General features: G+C 37.3%; 1 protein-coding gene across 3 annotated transcripts in view; it reads right to left on the minus strand.

Annotated features, from left to right (window-relative positions):
* ASPNAT (aspartate N-acetyltransferase) overlaps positions 1 to 18,959 on the minus strand; it is a 56,679-nt gene that overhangs the window by 33,507 nt on the left and 4,213 nt on the right. For 2 of the 3 annotated variants that reach the window (XM_088139424.1, XM_007428315.4), the window contains one exon: positions 10,105 to 10,269. The exons of the other annotated variant lie outside the window; for it this stretch is intronic. In XM_088139424.1, coding sequence (XP_087995550.1) covers positions 10,105 to 10,269 — 165 coding nt within the window. The remainder of the gene's footprint in view (positions 1 to 10,104; positions 10,270 to 18,959) is intronic. 3 annotated transcript variants of the gene reach the window in all.

The raw sequence follows: 18,959 nt of genomic DNA on the forward strand, positions 1-18,959 counted from the left end.
TAAGAAACACAAAAACAAAAAGCCCTCTGCTTACAAAGGTTTGTTCCGTCCCCAGATCTTCTTGCAACTGATTTTACAAAGCATTTGTGTGCATTTCAAAGTCACAGTGGGAATTTTCACAGGACATTCAAACAAATCATAATAAGATGGCAAAGCCTGTGAGCTCTCTGACCCTGTGCTTTGTGTCTCTGCACATGTAGCATCATGGAATTTTATTTTCAGATTTGGGTTTATGCAGCTCTAGAGGCTTTATCCGCATAGCCTTTTTGAATCAAAATGAGTTCTCCATGACTGTACTTTTGTTGTTCCAAAGCAGCCCCCCCCCCATTATAGTATTTTACTTTTGAAGATATTTGATATTCTTCCCAATAAAAGTAAGGCATAAGGGTTTCTTTTTCTCCACTCCCAACTATTCTGTCTTCCAAAAGCAGTTATATAACCATCCACAAAGATAGATGAGATGGGAGAAAGAAAGGCTGTTTTCTTGAAATATAGTGAATTACAATTGGTGTATGAAAGTAGCCTGTGAAATTAGTTTATGAAGTTTAGTATGCTAACTCAGAAATTCAGATTTATTGAACAAAACCCAATGGGTAAACTCTGCAAACTTGGCTTTTGAAGCAGGTTAACTCTGCCATCTGAATCCAGGGTCCCTGGTTTTAATTTAACACTCTAGCCCAGTATTTCTCAACCTTGGGGAGTTTAAGATATGTGGACTTCAACTTCCCAAGGTTGAGAAACACCACTCTAGCCAAACCTTGTCTCAGCCAATGCCCTCTAGATTTTTGGGATTAAACCTCCCATCATCCCAGAGCAACCTCCACAGCATTCCACTGTCAGCCCTCCTCTCCTGCTTTGGAGGAAAGAGTCCCTTTTAGTGGGGACCACAGGGAAGGGATTGAAAAAGGCAAGATGGGTGATGCACCGCAGTGGTGCAAGTCCTGTCCCTTTTGAATGCATGCATGGATAGAAAGGGCAGACTTGCATCACAACACTGCATCCGCCACCTTGCCAAGCTCCTCCTGAAGCTCCAAGCCTTTATATTTCTACCTGCCCTCCAGCAAATAAAGCACTTGCAAACATGGATATAAGAAAGGTTTAAAACAGCCAAATGCCCCCTCAAACAAATCTCACTACCACCTAAGCATATCTGTTGGAGTTCTGTCTTCTGCAAGCAGTTGTCCAAATACCACCGTTTCCCTCACTGGTGTCTCACCCGCCTTCTCCTTTACATATCTAACACACAGAGTATCACATACTTTTGCATTTAACTTCAGGCCGAGATCCTGTACGCAGGCCTGAAAATACAACTGTCTGTGGATTTCTGGACACGAAATAGTCTGTCCCTCAAGAAACATCTGAAGTTTGTTTCAGAGTTGAAGTGTCCTAATGTAAATATGAACTGGTGCAACTTTTAGGAGGTCCAATTGTTCTGCCAATAACCAGATCTTCTACAGCATCTTTCCCAAGTCCACATTTTAGAAGAGCACCAGGCAGTGTGAATAAGCCCCAAGATTCATGCACCCAAATTTTCCAGAAATAATGGCTCATGGTGTGACTGACATAATAGTTAGATAGCCAAACAAGCTAAATTTCAGCTAGCAAGTAGATATGGGTATGTGAAAATTAGCAAGCCATTTTTCATTTGGACAAGATTCCAACCAGTAGAGGTCCTATCACCTCCATCCTAACACCTGAGAGTAAGAAGGAGCCAAATAGCTTCCCTCTTCTGGACATGTGGAAAATGAAAGCAATTCTTCCTTCTTTTGGAGGGGAAAGAAGAGCTTTTACTGTATAAGAAGGGTGGAACAAAAAGGATTTGGAAAATATACCTTTGTCAACAAATGCCTCAGATCTTCCCAGCATCCTATATTTTGCTTGGCCAGCTTAGCTTTAGAAGTTGATATGTACATATGTTCATATGTGCATGTTAGTGATGAGCTCAAGCAACTGCCTTTTAATAAAGAAAAAGCTGATTTGACTTAATTTTTGCCTGAAGTTTCTAAATCTGGTAGATGATTTCAGCCTCAACAAATCACACAGTCCAAATTGTGATTATGTGATGGACTATAATTGTAGGGCAGTGGGGAATTACTGCAATTCTGGATCAAAAAAGTAAGATATTTTCCAGAGTTTTTAATATATAAAATATATTTCTTCAACCAGCTCCTTTGACAGATAGTTATTACTATTTTAAATACTTGTCTAAATTTAAGGTAAGATATGCATTTATCTGCAGGAACATTTACAAATATTTAATAAAACAGCAATGCTACAAATTCTTTATGTTTCCTGTTACTTGGAGAAGGTATGAGCAAAATGTCAAAAAAATAATACTGCAAGGAAGTGGAACCAAAACATCTTTTGAAATTTGAAGAATCAATTTATTATTGAAAACAGTGAATCTATTATTCTGAATTTATTCAGATTTCTTAACTAAAGCCACCTCTGTACTGGGTATCATTTTCATAAGACCTGGAAATATGTAATTTGCCAACATCATAACCTGGATTAATGCTAATGTAAGGAACAATGAAAAGTTGTTTTCTAAGATCTAGAAAAACAATTTGATTCTTTTAAAATTGACAGCAATGATAAATAATGATGAATATGATGAATTGACAAGTAAAACAGAACATCATGAGAAAGAAATTACAGATTTATTGGAATAGAAGAACAGTGCTAATCTCTTAAAACTTGGAGATAAATTGAGATTTTTCCAGATGTCTCCTCAGACATGCTTGGAAAGAGATCTGATATTTCTGATATCTGTTCTCAAAGAAAAGATGATCAGGTACAGGTGGGCTATTCCACTTCATCCAGAGGTCTTCCTGAATGGCAGCAAAGCATTCTTACATCTGCCAGGGGACTCTCATGAAACGCCTGACTCATTAAAAGTCACAGAACAGGTTAAAAAATTCTCAAACCATACAGAAGATCAAAAACTGAATTGAGAGCTGCTCTTTCTTCATAAATTAATCTAAAAACAGGAATCACAGATCATATAAAATATTTTCAACCAATATTAAGACTTAATGGTCATCCAAAAAGAAAAAATAGTTTCTTGAAATTAAAAAAGGAAAATGCATATATCATGTCTTCAAGAGATTCACATTAAAAAAGACAATGTCTATCTTCTAGAATATAAAATACATAGCCTTGAAGAAGAATGGAATAGCCATATAGGCCAGAAAGTTATCTTGGACTTTGGAAAAACAATGTCAAGATATTATGCAACTTCAGACTGAACAAGGGAAAACGATGCTCTAAATGAAAAAAAAAACTCTATTTTGTCCTAATCACTTCTTGAAATTGCAGACGGAAATGTTCTAATTCTCAGAGATATAAATGGGCTTTTTTTCTTAAATATAGACAAATCTGGATTATTTTTACAGTTTTTTCCCTTTTTATTGTGTTACTATAAATCTTGATACATTATGTTATTTCAATACAATGATACCCGTATAATTACAAATTCTTGATTATTGATAAGGACTTTTAATAAAATTCCCAAAAAATGTTTCAGATTACATGTCATTATTCTCTCTGACACATAGAGACATAACTACCCTTCAGAAAAGGAACATACTTATTATTATTCTGTTCATAAGGCTTATTCATGGATTGAAATGTTGGATTTCCAGTTCGTTGTTAATTATTATTAGGTTGTGTGCTACATCAGTTGCACTTTTCACTGATGTAGATCACAACCTAATAACAACAACACAGAGGAATCTTCAGATTGAAACAGTGTTTATGAGAGGACTACTTACTTCTTTAGCATCAAATAAAATGAAAGTGATATTAAAACATACTGATGAACGGATTGAAGCAACTAGAGTTGCTTCAAAGCAGAATCCACTTTTGGATTTAGAAGAAAAGATAAAAGTTATTTGTAAAGAACTGGGGTTAGTGTAGGGGAGATGGGTGGGAGAGAAATCCAATAAATGATGATGATGATGATGATGATGGAAATAAATGACACCTATAAGCAGATGAACAAAAATACTTTATTAAACAAAAATATTTTGAGAAAGGCAATAAATGGCATAAACTGATAGCTTTATCAACTATGAAAGAAACAAGGGAAAAGAATTATTACTTTCATTTGGGATGGCAACAGATATGTTGAAACAATGGAGGAGGTAATGAATCAATATTATTCCAGATTATATAGTAAAAAGATATTCAAATCAAATCATTGTCCCAGATCAATAAAAAGATACTTATTTTAGAATAGATTAAAGAATAACTAGATATAATCCATCTTTAAAAAAATCACGGAACAACAGAAGGAAACTCTCAATAAATCAATTGCTGAAGAGGAAACAAAAGAAGAGATAAAAAATGGAAAGTGAATAAACAGGATCAGAATATATGCAATGTATTGTAAGATTTTTCAGGGAATTCTGATCGAACTATTAACACAGTAATAAATAGGATTCAGCAATGCCAAGCACTTCTACCTACCCATGGAAGGAAGTTTTGATTTGACTTATAAAGAGAGAAATGACCTGATTCATCTGGAGAAATGCAGACCTTGTTATTTAATGTGGAAAATAAACTCTTTACTGCAATACTAATACTAAAAGGCTAATTGGCCTCCAAACTGAATTGATACACCCTGAACAGCCTGAACAACATTTTGAATGCAAACATTATTGTCTTAGACGCAGAGGAAGCATCTGGTTTCTTTTCAGATTATATAAATTATCACAAAAATGCAGCATAATGAAGGGAACAAGACAAGATTGTCACCTCTCTCCTTTATGTCTACTGGTATTACAACCACTAGCAAAAAAGATACAAGATAGCAGAATTTCAGGAATCGAACTATCAAATCAAGGGCTCCGATTAAAATTATATGCAGATGGTGCTGTACTTACAGTGATTCACCCAAAGCACTCTCTAGATCTTATAACAGAATATTTTTCACAATTAACTAGAGATATACTGGAAAACTATAATCTCAATTATATTAGTAAATCCCTTGTTTATTCATTTGCATTTTATTGATTTATCTTTTTGCTTGCTTATTTATATGTTTTCTTTAACATAATAAAATAAAAAAATATTGCCTTATACATACATAATTTTTTGTAGTCAAAGAGAAGCAGTATTAGAACCTATTTAACAGGCAGCGTTCTACTATTAAGACCAACCCTCTTCAAGATTCACAAGGACTCAGAAACAAGTTTTGTTTTTTGTTTTTTTGCTGAAAACCTGCTTTTATTTTCTTGCTAGAATGCTCTCAGGTATTGTTTTGTAGGTTCCCAACTGACTTTTCTTGTAAATACATTTGGTGAGTCTTGAGTCTTATCTCTACCCCCCACACACACACAACCAAGTATGAAAAGCAAGTCTTTCAAATAAGTAAGGTTTCCTCTCTCCCATCATGCCCCAATAAATGTATTATTTGCAATTAAAAACACAACCTCTCTAATGAAACTAAACTAAAAACTTTCAATACTCAGTACTCAGTTGTCCTCATTTCCAAAATAATTTAAATAAGTTGTTCTTTAAAGCAGCTTTCTTTCTATCTGCACTTGATCTTCAAAATATCTCCTCCTACCCGAAGGGTACTGGCTGTAGCAGGACTCTTCCCAAGCAGAAATGAATTCCTTATTCTACAAACACAGGCTTACCATTCATCCCAGCTTTCTCAGGATTATCCTGGTTTTGCATCCCAACTAGTTTACAAAACACTTCCAAAAAGTAGGTTAGGCAGACTTGTAAAGGAGGAGGGTGGGCTTGGTCATTTGACAGAACTTGGTCCTCCTTTTACTTGATCGTGACCATTAACTCAGTTTAACTTCTTAAAAACAGAATAAGCTCAAAACCAAAAATTAGCATTAGTTATTTTACCAATTAGGCCAGACCCATAAAGGACAGTAACAGTAGTATTGTTATTATTTATTTACTGAATTTGTATGAAGGCTGTGTACAGCCAACCCTCAAAAATATCATAAAAAGAACTTCTCCAATAAATAAATAAACCCATCCCAAAGGAATAATAAAAAATCCCAACATGATCTTAAGGGACAAATATACCAAGTCATGTGTAACTAGCACATCCCGACATTCACAGCATGCCTTCATCCTGGGCTATGTCTTAACTGCTCTCCTGAAACTCTGAAGGTAAAGAGTGGACTGAACCTCTGCAGGGAGGGAGTTGCAAAGCATAGGGGCAATGACAAAAAATGCCCATTTCCTAATGTCCTGTCAGATGGCATTCTTCGATAGATAGGTCCTGGGGGGAATTGATCCTGTTCAATCTGATTGGATGGGTGAATGAATATAGGAGAAGCAGTACCACAGATAACCAAGTCCAGAATCTTAAAAGTGACAACCACCACCTTAAATAGTACCCAGAAGCTGTGGCAACCAACGCAGCTCCTGAAGCACTGGGGTCACCTGAGTATGTCAGGATACACCCATTACTGCCCAGGCTGCCACATTTTGTACCAGATGAAGCTGCTAAATGCTTTCCAAGCGCAGCTCCATGTACAGTACATTAACAGTTAATCCAAGTGGAGGGTGAGTAAGGAATGAGTGACTGAGTAGGACCTTCTGATCCAGGAATGGCAGCAGTTGGAGCATAAGATGTAATTGTGCAAAAGCCCTCCAGACACAGCTGTCACCTGCTGATTAATTAGCAGCTGTCTTCCAGGAGGATCCCAAACTGTGTTCCATTTTGGAGCAGGAGTAGTAAAACCCCTTTCAGAATCAAAGGTGGCATTTCCCTGGAATCATTTGGTCTACAGACCAAAGCCACTCCATCTTGGAGGAATTCACTCTGAATCTGTTCCTCCTCACCCAGACCCTGACAGCCCCCAGACACTGGATCAGCACTTTTACTTTACCATCTGTTTGGCCTGGTGCTGAGATTATAGCTAGCTACCACCAGCATATGGATCCCACTGGATCCCATGCCAATGGATGTCTTCCCCACTAGTTTCCTGCAGATGTTAAAAAGAAGTTGGGAAAGTACAGCAGCACCAAGTCGAGGTCTCTGGGCAGATCTCTTGTTCCCAACCACCACTGACTGGAACTGACCCCTTAGAAAAAGGAAAAGTGTCAAAGAACAGTGCTCCCCACTCCACTCCTGCTGAACTGGTCCAGAAGAATACCATGGTTAATGGCACTGAAAGCCACTGAGAGGTCAAGGAGGACCAGAGGGGTTGTTATGTTCTGGTCCCAGTCTCTCCAAAGGGCTTCTACAAGTGTGACCAAACAGTTTCCATGCTGAACTTCAGCCTGAAACCAGCTGCCATGGGTCCTGATAATCTGCTTCTCTGAGAGTTGCATTCCACTACTTTCTGTACCACTTTCCCCCAAAAAGGGAGTTTAGAAACTAATCTAAAGTTATCCAAAATAATCAGATTGAGTGAAGGCTTCTTGAGCAGGGGACATACCATTGCTTCTTTTAGAGGAGATGTGAACACCCTCTCAAAGCACTGACTACTTCTCAGAGCCAAGCTAGTAGTGAGTAAATAGCTACTTCTAACTTGACTTGATTGATTTTGCTAGCTAGTACAAGAATTTGAAATTACACATGCAAACCAATCTTTATCTTTGTAAACCTTCATAAACTGAACAGAGATCTCCCACATTCAAATATATCTCTTGTATGTATCAATCAATAGCTTTCCAATAGCTGGAATGTAGAAATATTTATCTGAATCAGTAAAACAAATAATACAAGCATAGTAATAGAGAGAACAGAGGAGGATCCTAAAATCTTAGCCTCAGAACACCTGATCAATTAAACAACAAGTATGAAACATTCAGTAACTGGCATAAAAGATCTGGACTGTGTAAAAACAGTGTGCATTCTACTGATTCCTAATATATTGTCTCCCCTTTTGTGATCCAAACCATTGGCTTGATCTGAAAAGTGTGTAAACCAATTTTAAATATGAAATTTCCAACCCGTAGATCTATAAATTGTGCTTTTTAGAAAAGCAATGTTTTTATTTGTGTAAAGGCATTACGGAATTATGAAAAAAAAGAAGTATTTTCTGGAGAAACTGACTACATTGGCAGTGAAAGCTTGAATTCCATTTTGATATGATTTCTTTCCTAGATAGCAATGAACATAATTTATTTTTTTAAATTGCTTTGTATGCTTATTTAAAGTTATTACCACCACCACTCACCATATTAAGCAAAAATGACTTAAACGATATGAGGAATCTTGTAAACATTTCTTTTAAATGAAACCCTTTTACAGTATTCCAAAAAGTCTCATTATAATCCCCATTAAGGCAACAGCCACTCCAAAGTGAATCCACCTCATTTTGTCCTACTTCAAGGAACTGCTGCAAGGAACTCCCTTTGACTTGCAATTTGTCTAAATCAATGCAAATCCACACTCTGAAATCTTTAAAGGGAAGCTGTGAAATCCTATCCAATGGGATAAGCTCCTCTGATGTCAGAGCCACCCAAATGGCAGAAAGTTTATTCTTTCCTCTTCCCCAAGCTCATGGGGGGAAGGGAAAAGATGCTTGAGAGTGGCATAATTTTCTTCCTCTTCTGGGGGCATCTCACTAGTAGAGGGGGGTTGTAGATTCTGCAAATATGCAACACCCTTTTTTTTTTTTTAAACCAACGCTTGATCTGAAGAGATACAGAAGTTTCTTGAAAGCTGGGAGGGACAACAGAGGTTTGGCATCCCCACCACGGGAGAACCTCTTTCTGTATCTTCAGATGAGGAAATCTCAAGACATCCTGTGGGCAGGGAATTGCTTTGTAAGGCAATCCCTTCCCTCACTGGACACTGATAAATACAGTCAGCAAATCAGTGCCAGTCTTGGGAATGTGGCTTTCCTCCCCTCCAATACTTCCTTCAAACAAGCCCCCCCTCAAATGGTTATGATAAACTCATATGTCATAAGCTGGGGTAGGTTTCTGTCAGACTAAAAGACACACTTTGTTGGCTAATCTCTACTTAAATAGATAAAAATGTGGTTATCTTACATCTTGGTTCATAAATCACTTGAACAATATTCCTAGATTTCAAACTGAAGGTCATTATACCATTTTCAAAGAAGAGAAACCCTATATAGACAAAGAAGTGCTTCGTAGAACACTTTGGGGATACACAAAACACTTAACAAATGTAGTACAAGGGCAATTGTTAATACATATACGCACACAGGTTGCATAGAAAATTTTTACAGTATTTCTTACTCTGAGGCAGAATACAACAAATACAAAAGACAGTATTAAAGTACCAAGCTTTCTATTTTGGCAAGGTTTTTAAAAGAAAACACACACACACACACACACAGCCCTCTCAATAAATCAGAGTAGCATATCTGTTGTACAAATTTATCCACGTTATAATAGAGGAATTTTTGCAGTTTCCAATCTGGCTGGTCTTGAAAATGCTAAGACAGACCAGACAAGGTTGGTACTTGAGGTGGGAGTCAACTAGCAACTGACCCAAACCTCAGAGTTCTAGGTGCATCTAGAAGTTGGATTAAAGATCTCAAAAGAAGGCAATAACGGACCACTTCTTGCCAAGAAAACTACATAGTGCCCACGTAGTCACCAGGAATTGAACTCAACTGGAAAGAGTCTTTCCCTTTTAGCTATCCAGATATATATTCCACATATCCGGGATTCATATATTTTTTGTGTAGAAATTGGTTTGTTCATTTTTTGTATAGGTACCAAATATCTCAAATAATAGTCTTCAAATCTTTCCCCAGAGCTGCTTCCTTTTTTTTTTTTTTGATGCTACCATACATTAAGACATACAAGATGTTTGAACAGAAAAACCAAGTAAAGTTCTATCAACTGGATTGCCTGTAGCATTAGCTGCTTAATACAACGAAAATGCAACCCAAAGAATTTGCTGAGATTCAGCTTTCAATGCTTCCATGCAAACCCAAGTAGCAACATTAAAAAATGGCAGAATATTTTTCCACTGTTTCGCGTTTTCATTTAAAGACAAAGGCCCCCTTAGGCAGCCAATAAGAGCTATATTCTAAACAATGTATAGATTCCTCATCTGTTAGGATGCAAGGGCAGATATTAAATTATTCTATTTCACAAGCAGGGGTTGTTGCTCAGTTCCTTCATGGATTTATTACTCACCTGGGGATTTCATGTAATATTGCTCAATATCAGACATGTCCGTATTCAGGGCGCATTCAAGATAGCTGAGGATAACTTTTCTACTGAAGTAGTACCTCATGCCCATTAGAAAGATGGGCAAACAGCAGGTCATCAGCAAGGACTTGGTCACAACAAAGCATATTACTATGGAGATAAGGAAGAGAAATAAACGATACCTGTCAGAAAAGAGAATGCAGTGTTGATTTTGGAACACAAACCCATAAGTCACATACATTATACAATTTCTACACACGAAGGTTGTTTACACAATACATTTCTATATTCATTTCTATCTTTCTTTGGCTAATAAAAGGATTTTCTGTAATAAATATGTGCTGCTATATTAAGATTTGACTTAAAAAAAAAAACACAATTGTTTCAATGTCTACAGCAAGCAATGAAAAATTACTATTCTTAATCTGGTCTGTACTCCACCTACATGCCCTTCATCACTGTTAAAGGCCAGCTATTACTTATTAAAGCGTATTAAGATTTCTGCATGTTCAACTACTGAAATATCTTGGTATTGATGGTGATGTGCCATAAAGGAGATTGAGGAAATAGCTATTTTCTGAAATAAAGCACTCAAATGCACTCAGGAAAAGTATGTATGTTATAAAGTGGAGTTTATCAGCATTTGGAACATTCATCCAAAATAGAACCATGACAAAATTCAAATTAATGTGCAACATTTAATCCTGTTTCTTGTTATCTTACACTGTACTGGTCTGCATTACTTTCTTAGGACTGTCAGACATCAAGATAGTGGACTATTTCTAAAATCTCACCAGATCTGGAGCAAGAGCACTTCCCTCTTCCTTCTTGCTTCTGCCCCTTCATGCCAAACAAAGTATTAGGGGGTGTCCCATATTTTTAATAGACAAGCCTGCCTCATTTATCTATAAAGCAGAGGATATGTATCCATCTTTACTTTTTAATGATATACTATAGCTGGGAGTACATCCAACATAGTATTTTCTTCTATTTTTCAGTAGCTGGGCCATGTATTTATCTTTTCAATGCTGAAAAGTAGGTCTTCTAGGTATTCAGTCATTAAAGTATGCATATCAAATTGAGTAATTCTCTGGGATTTTGTGTCATAAGATTTACAAATCACTTGTTACAGATTAGCTTCTATGATGTAGAGTCCAGATAATAAATAATCTCATCATTACCCAAGTTAATTGGTTTCAACCTTAGCTATTACGATTAAGAAGTTTCTCAGAATGTAACTTGAACCTATCAGATCTATTCCTGCCCTTTGGGGCAACACAGATTGCCCACCCACCCAAGTAGGACAAAATAACCTCTGAGATTTCTTTCAACACTATGATTCTAAGTTTTTGTCCTCTATAGCAGTCCTCCAGAATGCTATCCTGTCTCATCTCATTCTTTTCTTTTACAGATGAAGCAGAGAGTTAGTTCTTTCAACTTTTATGCTTAAAGACTGTGTTTTCCATGGGTTAATGCCTTTTTTTGAACTTGAAAGTATAATTTTCCATGTTATACTTCAAGATTTGTGATTGGTATGCCAGAAGATGCTTGACTGACATACAACTCCTACTTCTTGTAACTAAGAAATTGCTTCATAAATGCAGCTTAAAAATTACATTTTTTCACAACCACGTCATATTGCTCAACTGATTCATATTCAGTTCATACAGTCAGGAAGTTCCTCCTGATCTCTAGGCTGAACCTCCTTGGTTATAGTTTAATCCATACATTCTTTTCCTGCCCACTGGGATAATAGAGAAGAAATGTCCTCCCTCTTCTGTGTGACACCCCTTCAGATATTTCAAGATGGTTATTCTATCTCTCTCAGTCTGTAGGCTAGATATATCAGATCCTTTAATCGTTCCTCAAACGGCTTAGTTTCCAGACTCTGCACCATCCCAGTAGCCTTCCTCTAACTTCCTCCAGCTTGTCACTATCCTTTTTGAATGGACTCCACATGAAGTCTGACCAGAGCAGAGTGGAATAATTACTTTCTGTGATCTAGACTCTTATGCTCCTGTTGATATACCCAAGAGAACATTCAACCTTTTATGTTTATTTAGCATGGTCAACAAGGCTGTCCAGATCTCTTTCACATGTATTGCTGCCAAGCCAGGTCTCCCACATCCTATACTTGGGTATTACATTTTTTCTACCCAGAGGCAGAACTGCACATTTCTTCCTGTTAAATTTGATCCTATTTACTTCAGCCTACTGTACAATCCTATCCAGACCTTTTTTAATAATCTTCCTTTCATCTAAAGTATTAGCCACCTCTTCCAACTTTGTGATATCTGCAAACTTTTTTAAGTGTACCCTCAACTTCCTTATCCAAGTCATTAATAAAAATGTTGAAATGAGGCCAAGGACAGAATCCTGTGGCACTCTACTTAATATTTTCCTCCAACAATTTGTTGGCAACAAATCCATGCTGGCTCCTGTTAATTCTAGCATACTTATCCAAGCACTCACAAATCTGCTGCTTGATAATCTGTTCAAAGAACTTGCCCAGGATCAATACCAAGTAGTTGCCAGTCTCCCCCTGATTTCCCTTTTTGAAGATGGGGATGACATTCGCTCTCTGCCATTCTTCCAGGACCTCACCAGTTCTCCAGAAGTATTCAAAGATTGCTGAAAGTATTCTGTGATCATCTCTGTTTCTTCAGTGCCCTGGGATATCATCCATCTGGGTCTGGAGACTTGAATTAATTTAAATTAGCTAAATTCTTCTTGCCTTCTTCTTGTCTGTCCTAAGCTGTAGTACCCTCCTTCCCCCAGTGGCATTACCATGATCAGCTACAGTTTCATTTTCCTTCTGAGAGAAAATCAGAATTTCTCACCATCACCCATGACCACTTCGCTATTCTCTCTTTGGCTTTCCTTTTATTTCCAACATACCCAAAGGACATATTTTTGTTATTTTTGCATCTCTGGCAAATCTCAGCTCATTCTGAGCTTTAGCTTTTCTGACAGAGTACCTACAGCTTCTGGAGTCTACCTTGAATTATTTATTTGGTTTTGCTACTTTCCTTCTATTTCCTTTACATATCCTTTTTCCTCTTCTGCATTTTAGTGAGCTTGGCATGGATTCACACTGGCTTCTTTTGATTTCTTCCATTTTTTTCCTTCTTGCAGGGACTGTTTGTGATTGTGCCATCAGTATCCCATTTCACAGAATTTCCCATCTTTCTACATGAGGTGTATTACAGTAGCTAAACCTTAACGTAAATATGGTAGATTAACCCTATGATACATTTGATCCTATCAAGAAACAGTCACAAAACTACTACCAGCAAAATTAATTTAGAAGTTCCCTTGATCATAGTTGTTACTCAAGAATCTAATAAAAAGACAGATACAGAAAATTAAATGTACTATTTCCAAGACAAATTAACTTCACTCAGACCAAGCTATGACCTTATAGCTGGCTGACTATGAACCCATAGTGCCCTCTCTTTCTCCGAACTTACAACTTTATTTCTCTCCTGGAATAATTTCCTTCCAAACTAATGTTCCCACTCACATACCAAACTCAACACATGTCTCACACTTCCTTGTGAGATGGGTGGTATTTAAATTTGAAATATAAATAAAATAAATAAATATACACACACAATCCTGTTTTATTTTTTTCTCCTCTATATAGATTGCCTTATAAACTCATTATCCCCACTTACTGCTCTCTACAGCATCCCTACATCCTTGGTCCACTCTCTTTCTCCTGCTCCTCTATTATTTTTCCATGCCCCAGTTCTTCCTCCTCCCCCGCCCTTGCTGAGTCACCTCAGCTCTTCTGTGGGTCACCTCCATCTTTCCACGACTGTCATTCCCAACATTCTTCTAATAGCTTTGCTTCCTTCTCCTGCCAATATACCAGCATCAGAAATTTAACACCCCCCCCAACCTGCAACTATTTAATTTCACTTCTCTACCACCACACCATGCATTCTGTCTCTTAAGCCCTGAAAGGGATAGATCTAAACAAGGCATTGGTGTCTGAGGCTGAAGCAGAGATTGACACTATGGGAACATTTTTCTTGAATATCAAACCAAGAAATAGATCTAAATAATGTGTGAGAGCTCACCAGCTACTCTAGGCGGAGAAAAAACTTTTCAACATTCAAACATTTGCATGCTTTAATGTAAGCATATCCAGCCAACCTGAATTGAACCTTGAAAATCTTCAAAGTGGCAAGTACTTGTCAAAACTTCCATTGGTACTCAATGAAAACTGTATGTGTTTTGCTCTCCAGAACTTTGTAACAATTGCTTTTCAAATTATTGCATGCTTTTCTCTTATAATGCAAAAAATAAAGTGATTGAATTTTGGGCATCCAAAGAATATTTCTTAGCCATTTCACTGTCTGGAAATCGTCTGCCTACCATTTAACAGAAACTGTTATTCAAAGGAAATGGGAAATAGTGCTGGATGTAAAACGAAAAGCAACCCTGATGAAATAATTCCACATAACATCTTACTGGGTTGTGTGGATTAGAGCAAGAACTTATCAGCATTTAGCAGGAATTTAATTCCCTATAACTTTCCACCTTTGTTTGATGGTACCTATGTACCCCTTTTATATCATGAATTCTATCACAGGACATTGAGAAGTGACAGGGACGTGTTTTCACAAGGCATCACTGTTACCTTTTCCATGTGGCTTTCTAAACCTACCACAGAATGTGAGGAACTATAGTTTTTTGATACTTTGTTTGGATTTCTACTTTGACGTAGTAGAACAATGAGAATTTGAAAAATAGCATACTGCTTGGGATGGGAAATACTCTTGAATGGAACACTTAAGCAGTTTCTGAAAATAAATACTGTTCTAAATAAAAAGAAAAGAGCTTAATTTCAGTTCTGAATCAAATCTGATAGTAAACTATTGTTCTGGAAAATAAAAGTCCTTGACTAGAAGTGGCATTTAAACCCAACCATCTAAACCTTATTATGCTTTTTGATGCATTATGGTTATGCAATATCATATCCCATATAATTATAATAGGTACCTGTATAGAACAAAAAAGAATGTTTAATTTCAAGCCTGGAATAAAATCACTGTGTTCCAGAGGTTCCGCCAAACTGTTTTAAGCAACCACATTGGATACGATTGAAATCAGGAGCCCTCTTATTGTTCCCAGTTTCAGGTTAAACTCTGGATTGGATCAGCAGTGCAAGGTTGGTGCATACTGACCCTCTCTACCCTGTTCTCTGCCAGTCCCAGCACGGCATATCCCACTGGCCCACCAGCACCCCATCTTTCCAGCCCTTTCCCCTCACCCACTTTCCAGAGCATCATATTCCACCTCCTCAAGTTTTCCATCACTTTCCCTCCCTCCCCTCAGCTCTTGCTTATCTCCCAACATGTTATCAGCCCACCTGGTCCATCTTCCAAGCATCTTTCCTTCTTTTTTCCTCCTTTTGGCCACCAATGTCCCCAAATAGCATATCCTATTGGACTACCCACCCTGATCTTTCTGGACCCTCCTTCCACATCCCCTTGGCCACCAATGTCCTTGGGTTTTCCCCCACTCACTTGCCCAGAAGAAATTAGACCTGTCTCATTCTGTGCATGAATCAAACCCCTTGAAACGTGCATCTTTGGGGCACTGACTTGTTGAAACCAGTTACTCCTTGCAGAGTCCAGTTCACTCATGAAACATTTTGCACACTCAGCAGCATCCACTGGGGAGGAGGTCCACCAGAAAATCATAATGGGAAGTAAATACATATCTATAACTACATCTCCTGGAAAAGGCAACAGCAAACTACTTCTGTACCGAAGTTGTCAGGTGGTGAACTCAGTTTGAAGGAGACTGAACTTTTTAATAGATAACCATTCCCAGCTTTGGAATCTATACCCCAGATGTATTTTATAATTTGCAGTTTATTTCACATGCCCTACTCCGGTTATTCTCAAAATAACTTTTTGTATTTCCTTCAACTCTATTGTTACTGAAGAGAAAGACCAAGCATATAGCTGATATACAAGAAGATTTGTTGAACTGATGTATGCAAGGAGTTATTGTAAAAAAAACCCAAAAACAACCATAATAATTACACTGTGTAGCATTTCTGCATTCCGTAGTCCATCAAATTGAAGTGAATAAATTATAGATAAAAGGAGATATATGCTGCTAGAAACTTCAAATTGTTTTGCCAGAATCAGGCCATAAATCAAGAGCATCAACCAAACATTATGTATTTGGAAAATCCATGTAACTGAAACAGATGTTTGAGGAACAGCTGAAAACTGGTAGCACTGGCCAAGGAACAAAAGTGGGAGATTTTAGAAAACAAATTCACCATTAAAAAGTTGGTGTGTTGTCCTTGGCAGAACAGATAAGTCAGAAATGAAAGCTATTACAATGGCTTTCCAGGGTCCAGCATGTATTAGTACTGAGAACCAAAGACATGAAGCAAATTTACCAGGCAAATCATTGGCACACCAGTGTAGTGGGCAAACCCCTATGAAGTGTCACATATCTTCACTGAGGGAAGTCTACCAACACTGCCAAGGAGAGAAACAAAGGGTTTTAAAGAGTCTGAAGAATCCATAGCTGAGTTGTCATGACACAGAGCTGGTACTTCATTTCTAATGAACCCTGCAGTCAAGTGTATCCAACTGCTATGAATCAACAGTCCGTTCTGGTATGAGTAAGGTGTTAAGCCCTATACAAAGGATGGTTCAGGAAGTTTTTAATCTTCTCCAGAGTAAAGGCATCCATCTGTTGTTCAACCAGGACTGTGTAGGCCCACAAGGTATGTTTCAAGAGTTTTCCAGATATAATACAGTGTTTTTCTTGGGTCCAGTCATGGTTTCTTATGATTTCTACCAATATTATATCAGCAATGACAAAACTGAAAGAGAAACAAAGGACCAGCAAACCTGCCATTGGTTAAGTTTACAGGCCATGTAGAAGTATTCAAAGGTTACAGTGGTTGGTGTGCACCATGACTAGATGAACTGACCCTTTCAGCAAGAACCTGCATGTCTCAAAGACATATTTTATCACCAGTTAATTCCTTGTCCTAAGTTCTAGGTTGTTCAGTAAAATTAATATTGTGTGAATCAAGAACACTGCATACATTATTATTTTGCAAGGATCTGTTTCTACTATGAGAAGAGTCAGAATACTGTAGAATAGAACAGCATTGTGGAAAGTAACTGTTTTAGATGCTGAAAGGTTTGTTGGACTATTTCACTCAATGAAATGGGGCGTTGAATCAAAGAGGTTTGATGAACTATGTAGTGAAAGATTGGAACAAAGAAACAATAATAAGCATGTCCTAAAAATTGTCATATTTCTTTTATATTCTTGGGTAGTTCCTAGGGCTGGATATGATAGCTTGGACTGAATGGGCCTCTATCTGTCAAAATATAGCACCCAAGGTAATCTTGGGAAACAGAAGATTTCCAATGGAAAAATGAAGAGCACACATCTCCAATATTACATAGATGATGGTCTTGCAGCAACCGTGAGACTTTTTGACATGTTTTCAACTTTATTGTCTGCCAATTACATTAATATATTATCAAAATAAATTATGAAAAATTAGTTCAGTAGGTCCAAGAATATGTCAGTCATCAAGTATTTCAAGTGTGCAGAAACATCACACAGCCAAATGAATTTGACTATATTCATAATGCTCATGGTTGGTTTGAAATGAAAGATTCCACTTGTCCCTCTCTGGATATATATTGTAATAAGACGACTTTATTACAGACATTATTACAAAAACACTTTGCTCTTCAAGCAAATTTGAAATGAGGGGATGAGGATACTTTTTCCCAGAAATTCCTAATTTTATTTATGGCTGAGAAATCATTACAAACTGTCCTGCTTGCTTCTTTACAAAAAGGACAGGAAGGATGACTATTGAAAGAGAACCTCAAACAAATATCTTTTTCAGTAGTTCTCCTAGATATGAGTCTTGAGGAGAAGGGTCACCTCTCTATCACTTCTATTGTAGCAGGTTTGGGTAGTTGAAGTCCACACAGCTTAAAGCTGAGGTGGAGAAACACTGCATTAAAATATTTGAAACTGGTACATCACCACTTTCTTAACACTACCAAAACTAAAAGTTCCCTATCTTAACGCCATCAGTCCCACTGTCCTCCATTTTACTCAGAACTCACATTTTTCCCAATCACGCAGATAACTCTCATTTTTTTCTGCAGTGCTTTACTCTATTCTTCAGCTATTTTTTTTTTCATTGCATAATGCTTGTCAGCACTTTTCATTGCTTCTGCATATGTCTATACAATAAACACACGCCCTTTCAAAAATGTCAATGCTTGTTTTGAGCTCATTTTCTAATAAGCCTGGATAGTTACTTGAGCTCCATCAAAGTAGGCACATGTAGGCAAACAGTTGGAAGGTTGGCACTAGCCGTATTCGGTATTAGGAAATAAGACTTGTCCAGATCAACTGGTCAAAATAAAATTCTGAAAATGTCTGCCATAGAGCCCATCTCTAACAAGCATCAGAATGGGTTATTTATTTCCATTCTAATTATTTCCCTCACAAAACACTCTGCAAAACTACTGGTATATATATGCAAACATTCTTTTTAACAACCTAGCCCAGACAGACACAATGTGGGGAGATCATTCTGCTGCATCACTGTTACAGAGTAGGTTGTTAAATGTTAAATGCAGACCACATTTGGACAGATTCATTATAAATCTTGCTCCTTTTGCCGTGACAAAAACTGTGAGAATTTCCAAAGTTTTATTCATTCAACTCCTTAACTTTATTCTGTAAAATTAACCACTGATTAATTTCTGTCTCTTAGTGGCTATACAACCTGTTCTATCTATCTTGATCAGGTCAAG

This window comes from Python bivittatus, unplaced genomic scaffold, assembly GCF_059951505.1.
Source record: "Python bivittatus isolate LINGU-HERP-01145 unplaced genomic scaffold, Pbiv_v1 ctg000210_np1212, whole genome shotgun sequence".
NCBI classification, from domain to species: Eukaryota; Metazoa; Chordata; class Lepidosauria; order Squamata; family Pythonidae; genus Python; species Python bivittatus.